Source organism: Seriola dumerili, unplaced genomic scaffold (genome assembly GCF_002260705.1).
Source record: "Seriola dumerili isolate Sdu_G_001 unplaced genomic scaffold, Sdu_1.0 BDQW01000432.1, whole genome shotgun sequence".
NCBI lineage: Eukaryota > Metazoa > Chordata > Actinopteri > Carangiformes > Carangidae > Seriola > Seriola dumerili.
The window spans coordinates 1,796,651-1,803,994 of NW_019174687.1; the positions used below are offsets into that span (position 1 = coordinate 1,796,651).

General features: G+C 42.4%; 1 protein-coding gene across 1 annotated transcript in view; it reads right to left on the reverse strand.

Annotated features, from left to right (window-relative positions):
* Nucleotides 1–800: 800 nt before the first annotated feature.
* Nucleotides 801–7,344, reverse strand: part of LOC111233831 (WD repeat-containing protein 78-like) — a 17,045-nt gene continuing 10,501 nt past the window's right edge. Inside the window, exons 7-18 of the mRNA XM_022761735.1 lie at nt 6,764–6,931; nt 6,494–6,676; nt 6,261–6,400; nt 5,280–5,366; nt 5,023–5,177; nt 4,666–4,826; nt 3,887–3,999; nt 3,668–3,766; nt 2,909–3,135; nt 2,674–2,827; nt 1,323–1,363; nt 801–906 (exon numbers count right to left, since the gene is read on the reverse strand). Coding sequence (XP_022617456.1) covers nt 801–906; nt 1,323–1,363; nt 2,674–2,827; nt 2,909–3,135; nt 3,668–3,766; nt 3,887–3,999; nt 4,666–4,826; nt 5,023–5,177; nt 5,280–5,366; nt 6,261–6,400; nt 6,494–6,676; nt 6,764–6,931 — 1,634 coding nt within the window. The remainder of the gene's footprint in view (nt 907–1,322; nt 1,364–2,673; nt 2,828–2,908; nt 3,136–3,667; nt 3,767–3,886; nt 4,000–4,665; nt 4,827–5,022; nt 5,178–5,279; nt 5,367–6,260; nt 6,401–6,493; nt 6,677–6,763; nt 6,932–7,344) is intronic.

A 7,344-nucleotide genomic window follows, 5' to 3' on the forward strand; every position in this document is an offset into this window, starting at 1 on the left:
AGGATGAGCAGAAACATTTGGATCAGCCTCAGCTACCAACATGATTGGTCTGATGCTTTTAACAGTGATGTCATATTTCTTTCTTTTTTTTTTCTTCTTTTTTTTTTACTTTTCATTTTTTTTAATTTTTCATGTTATGACAATAACAAGCAAGGAACAAACATGTAGGACAAACAGGCATGAGATCATGGGACAGCAACAGACTCAAGGCAAATTTGCCTTATTTAAAGAGGAATATTGAGTTACAAACCATACTTATAATGAATCTGTGTTATTGGTTAAATAAACACACAATTTTGTCCATTGTTTTTCCCTCAGTTCTTTTAAGAGTCGAATGGAGTAAGCCATCTGTTCTAGAAGATGCAGATGTTTAACAACATTAATAAAGAGTCCAGTAGTGGGACAGTTCTTCTGAAGCCAGCATTTTGTAACAGCTTTTTTACTTGCTGCCAGCGTGATCTTTAAGAGATAGGCATTGTCTCTGCGTAGTCCATCAGGGATGTGTCCGAGATAGAGGGATTGGAATGTAACATTGACATCAAATCCCAGGATTTTTGAGATAGTTGCTGCTATATCCTTCCAAAAAGGCTGGATAGAAGGACAAGACCAGAAGACATGAGCATGATCAACAATAAGTCCACTCCCTCCAGCAGGGTAGCTGCGCACCAGTTTGGTTAGACTTCTGTTTAGGAGTCATAAAAAAGCGAATCAAGTTTTTCCAGCAGAAGTCTTTCCAGGTTTGGGAGTTGGTGGAGGATGACTGTGTTTCCCCAGCATGAAGCCACATTTCTTCAGTTATTTCAATGTCCAGTTCTTTTTCCCATCATTGTTTTACATAGTCCGTTGTATCTTTGTTCAGTGATGTGATGCCATGATATAGCTTGCTTATAAGACCTTTGTTGTTTCCTGAGATGAAAGCATCAATAAATATATGAATTACAGGTGACAGTTCTCTTGGATTAGAGCCTTTAACCTTTTTACAGAAATAATCGTGGAGCTGTAAATATCTATAAAAGTCCTGTCCTCCCAACCCGTATGTCTGACATAAACTGTCAAACTTTTAAGCTCCCATTTGCTGACAATCTTATATATGAAAGTGATGCCAAAATAGATCCACTGTCTGTATCTATAGTATAGCAAAGCTGGTATGAAGTCAGGATCATATATTGACCATCTAAGTAATTTAACCTCAGTAGTCCAATTTCATGTGATGATTGATGCCAACATGTTTTTATGTTACCTATGATTCTGAAGGTGTTTTGCTTATTTCTTTGAACTTACACATCTTTAACAAACCAGGTGTAATAGCTTCTTCAAACTACCTGGAGGCTGCAGAGAGGATGAGCTCCTCCATAACATCCACCTGGAACAGAAGATACAGAGACACTTTGATGTGAACACCAGGAACCAGTGTCTCCAGCTGGCAGAGCTGCCTGTAACAGCCAAGGATGACATGGCTGTAACAGACAGAGCTGTGACCAGTTCTTTACCTTAATGAACCTTTGGCTATATTTTAAGTGACCAGAGAACAAGCTAATTTAAATTAGAGGTAGTTCGTTGGTGCATTAAAACTTTTGCATTTGTCCCCCAGTTGCTCTGGGCCTCAGAAAAAAAAATAAATCAAGCATTTTATTGATACTTTAAATGTATGAGCACCAGTGTGGACCAGTCTCAAAGCTCCTCTGTTTCCTCTTTCTGCCTGCATTTGTCAGCTATTTCCCCAAATATTTTTTTCAAGGGCAGATGCTGTTGAACTGCAACTCCCTCCTCTCTGATGCATAAACCAGAAGTCTCTCTCCCTCCTCCAACTAGTTCAGAATCCAGCAGCTTCTCACTGGTTTATCAGACAACATCACATCACTTGATCCTCGCTTCACTCCATTGGCTCCTTGTTGGTTTTAGAATTGATTTTACTGATCACTTGTAAAGCGCGCTGGGACCTCGAGCTACATCACAGAATTATTAACCCATACGAGCCAGTTCACAGCCTTAGACCCTCGGCCAGGACCCTTCTAAAGTCGAGGCTTAAATCTAAAGGTGACTGTGCTCCATCAGGACCCCTTGACTCTGGAGATAAGGAAGGATCAGTGACTTCTTTTGAAACACTTTTTTTAATAGACTTCCTTTTCTGTGATGTCATCTTTTTATCGTTCTTCTATTGCTTTTATAGTTTTTGCTTCTATTGCTTTTATGCAGCATCTACTCTCTCTGACTGTCCTTACTTACATTGAAGTATATTGTATGTCTCCCTCTTAACTTCACCTTATTTCTGTCTTTGAGCCTCTTGCCATTATTGCTTCTGCCTCGATTGTCAAAGTGCTTTGTAAGATAAATAAAGTTATTATTATTATTATTATTATTATTATTATTGTTTTTATTTCCATGTGTCTGATGTGGACAAACTTATTTTAGAACACAATTACAGCTACAACAAACATGTTTTCATTATTACTGGGAGAAGATTTAAGTCATTAACAAAGATTCCCAGCCATTATATCAACAAATAAAATGAACTGTTGTGCATCTGCAGAATAAGAGTCAGAGGCAACATCCGCTTCTGTATGAACTACAGATGTAGCACAGAGCACTTCTGCCTCCCTCTGGTCACAGTGTCTCCCTCAGTTCCCTGACACACCTACACCCTGTACCTGTCCACCTGCTCCACAGTGTTACCTGGCTGCTGTCTCCCACACTGAGGTTCTTCAGCTGGTAGACTGTCACTTGTCCATCACTGTCTCCGACCAGGACACATTCTGTTTGTGTGGCAAACAACAGGGACGTCATCTTCACACCGGCAGCAGCCGGCTGCACAGAGACCGGGTCCAGACTGAAGGAGAGACACAGGACACATCAGAGAGACAGACCGGGTGAAATTCCATAGACAGGTTCTGTCCTCAGTCCCACTCACATGCTCCAGTTCAGGTCCCAGATCTCCAGCTGTCCCTCATTCACGGCTCCGAACACTGTTGCCCACTTTGGGGACCACTGGACATCGCACACTGCCCTCTGGGCGGAGGTGAAGCCTAACACAGGGTTGAGGTGGTCCTGCTTCCAAAGCTGGATGGTCCAATCAGAGGAGCAGCTCAGGAACACATCAGGACTGTGTGGACACCACGCAATCTGGTTCACAGGACCCTGAGGCGGAACAACACCTCAGTGTTACTGAGGTTCTCTGTGATCACTCAGACACAGACCCACTGCAGCAATAGCATCAGCAACAAGTCAAACTATCCGACCTCAGCATGGAGCTGCTCCTTTCTACACATTTACATTCACTGCAACAACAATCCTTTTCCTTTGCTCAACATGAGCAGAGTTTCAGGTTCTTACCAACATGGGAATTTGACATGCAAGTGTATCATCTGACCATCATGTGACCATCATGTGACCCCTGTGTTATCATTGTGCACATGTGATAGTATAAATAAAAGAAGTCATAAAGAAGCTGACTCTAAAGGTGAGCCGTAAACAGAGTCTAATAAAAAGCAGTAACATCACAACAGCTGAAGGGCCAGTGAGCAATGCATTGTGGGATAGAGACTTAATGGATTTACAAGCTCACACCTGAAGAGATGAATATAAGCTTCTGAGGTTAGTGTGGAATAATTAGGTCTTTAAAGCAGCCTCATCAGAGGGTGTGTGGAGGCTTTTATTCTGAAGGACTCACAAAGTGTTCCCTGAAAGTCTCCAGGAACTGCTGACTGTTGGAGCAGGAGCACTTGTGGATGAGACCTTCCCCCGTACCGGCCAGGTAGAGACTGGAGTCCTGCAGGGAGGACGAGCAACAATAAAAACACACAAGCTGTAAAACCAGTGTAACTGTCCTGCATCAGCCCACGACACTCAGCTGGGACCAGCCTGGAGTCTGACTCTGTTATAAACTTACTGTTGGATGGAAGTCAACACACAGACCAGGAGTCAGTGCTGACAGAACACTTTCTGTCCTCTGTCCTTTATTGTTCTTCCTTGTGTTATGAATCCTCTTCAGCTTCATCACATCTGTGACAAAAGATTCACAGTAGTAATGTTATATGTTTTTACAGTAAGATACAGAGGTGGACACAGCTGGAGTGAGAGTATAGATCCTGCTGATCAGACATGACTCCAATACATATATGAAGTTTTTACTTGAGTTAAAGTACTGCAGTACTTGATTTTAAAAATAGTGAAGTATTCAAAAGTATTTTTTTTATGTCAACACACTGTTGTATTGTTCCACATTTACAGAATCTACTGGTTCTTGGTTTGGTTCTTTCCTGTGATGAACACAGTGTATTATCTATCACATTTTTCAAAGTAAAAGAAAATTAATTCACTGACTAAAAGCTCTGCTTCAAAGTAAGAGCCCTTCATAGAAATGTAGTGGAGTCAAAACTACATATTTGTCTTTTAAGTGTAGCAGCCTAAAAGTCAGTAGTTTACAAAGAATTAATACTCAAGTAATGAACAGATACTGGAAAACAAACTGAAGCACAGTACTCAAGTAAATGTACTTTGTTACTGTCCACCCCTGATTAAATACAAGCACATTCTCAGAGCATCTTTAAATATTAAACTTATACCGTTGTAGTTCCAACAAGACAAAATGTTTAATCATATTTTTTAAAATGAAGTTAAATAAATCCAATCAGGCATATTGACAGAATCACTCCTGACTGTAACCACCTGTGCAGTCAAGGCCGTTGTTGAAGACAAACCACTTGCTGATCCTGCCGTCTGCACACACAGAGAACAGAGCCTCGGTCTTCTCCTCTCCTGTCAGGCTCAGCTCCTGTTGAGTCCACCTGAGCTGCCACACTGGGCCCAGGTGCTTGTTGGGACACTCACTGCTCAGAGACACACACACAAAGACATAAAGAGCAATACTGTGTGAAACATCATCCTCCACACCGCCAACAGTCAGAGCCAGAGGCATTATGTTTTCAGCTTGTCCGTCCGTCCCATTTTTCGGAAGGTGTTATTTCATGTCAGAGCTGCACTGTCACATACACACACACACACACACACACACTCAGTCCTCATCTGCTGCTGAAGACATGCGACCTGTCGTCTTGACTCTGCACGTTGTAGATGTTGACGGTGCCGTCATGCAGTCCCACAGCCAGCTGCCCGGGGCTCTTGGCTGAGAAGTCCAGAGACGTCACGGCGCTGTCACAGAGGAGGACTCGCTCAGGCCACTGCAGAGGAGACACATGACTACAGCTGGAGCTCCCACATGAACTCAACTCAACAAAGTCTGGAAGTCTGGGAAAGTAAATAAAGGTCAAATCAAGTCTTACTGTGGGATTTTTGAAGGACCAGCAGCACACTAGACCTGGTCTCTGGTTAGTGGAGTCAGATTCACCATAGCCCACAGCCAGGAGGTCCTGACAGAGAGAGCACAGGAAGACGTTTCTTTATGTCACATTTCTCTTATTTGAGAGAATTCATTCTTAGTTTATAACTTTTCGAACAAAGAAATAAAAGTGTAAATGTTTGTAATAATAATGTCACCGAGAGCCTACCCTGCTCCCGCTGCCAGTGATTCATTTGCAATTCATGCCAGACGATTTTATTGATACATATGTTAAAATAATGAAAATATTATTATATTATACAGTATGTTTGGCATCACACTTTCCTGTAATAGTATCTGAACAGAATTCAGTTTGTGCTGCTGAAAGTATTCACACAATGACATCTGAAAAACTGAAGAACCATGTTGTCTCAGTTACTCTGGATCCACAGACATCACTGACAACAGTTTTATTTTCCGTACAAAGTACTTTTAATAAAAACTACTGAAAATGTTTTCTGGGATTTACAACTAAGACACTGTGGAAAGACATTTTTAAATGCTTTCAGCACTGCAATTGAAAATTCAGTTAACCTCCTCTGTATGTGTCACTAGATTACCCAGGTTCCACACTTCTGATTAGCAACACAAATTTCAGATTCAAATACGTCTGGGTTGCTCAGTATTGGCTTTTTGCCCAGGATGAAGAAACAAGTGACCAGTCAAAGCTCAGAGGGTAGGCGGGCTGACCTGATAGCCAGGTGGTTAGGCTGTATACCACCTGAGCACAGACGCTCTGAGCAGCGCGTCCCCGGTTTGACTCCCTGTGGGCCAGACTCTTTGCTGCATGTCATTTCACTTCTCAATGTCCCTCAACTCCCCGTCTCTCTACACTGTCCAAAAAGATATAAAATGACCCCAAAAAATCTGTTGTGCTATTTTTCATAGACTGACAGACAGACAGATACACAGCAGTGTGTGTTACCGGGTTCTTCCTGTTCCAGGCCATGCTGCTGACACTGCGTCCTCTGCTGAGCTCACAGCTGAAAGACCACAGACACTCCAGAGCCGGAGCTCTGCAGCTCTCTGTGTCCTTGTCTCTCTGCCCCATGGGTCTGTCTGGGTCTGACATAATCATTCATCACAATCACACAAGGTTGGGGGGGTAATGTGTGTAAATTGCATGTTGATTCACCTGTGAGTGTGAGTGTGTGTTACCTTCTCGCACAGGCAGCTGTCTGTAAGCAGCCAGCTGAGGTTGGAAGGTGTTTCCCAGGATGCTCCTCTCCATGACCAGTAAGCTCTGCTGGAATCTCACTGACAGCATGATGAGCTGCAGGTCTGACTCAGCATTTAAACTCCCTAACACCTCCATTTCTTTCAGTGAGCTTTCAGCACTGGCTGAGGAGGGATACAAGACAATAACACACACCTGTACCTGTTGTTGTAAATCATAATGTGAATCCTGACAGTATCTCTGGCTGTTACCTGTACTGGCTGTGCTGCCAACTGACACGCTCCTCTCTGCAGCTCTGCTGGTGTCCACAGCAGCAGCCTCTGGATAGTCATTCTGTACCGGGTCAGGCTTCTGCACCGTGACATCCTGCTCAGGGCCGCACAACGTGTCATACATGTCCCAGCTGGTGACAGTTGTACCTATGGAAAAACATTCAGTCCACTTTGATGAGTGATTAATCACTTTTAATTTTAAGATTGAGTTATATTTATAAATAAATATTAATATTAATTAATTTGAGCTTTCTGAATGTGAATATTTTCAGGTTTTCTTTCTCTTCTGTTCTAGTAAACTGAATGTCTCTGGGTTAAGGACAGTTGGTCGGACAAAACAAGACATTTAGAGACCTTACCTTGGACTTGGACTCCACCAAAAAACTGTGTATCTTTGATGCCTCACAAATGTGTTGAATGCATTCACTTACTCATGAAAATAAAAACATTTTCAATTACATTTAGGTTTGCTAGCTAGCAGTCTTCTTCTTCACTGTCTTTGCAGTCACTGCCACCAACAGCCAATCAGTGGAACTGCACGAGCATCAGTTAATGCAGCT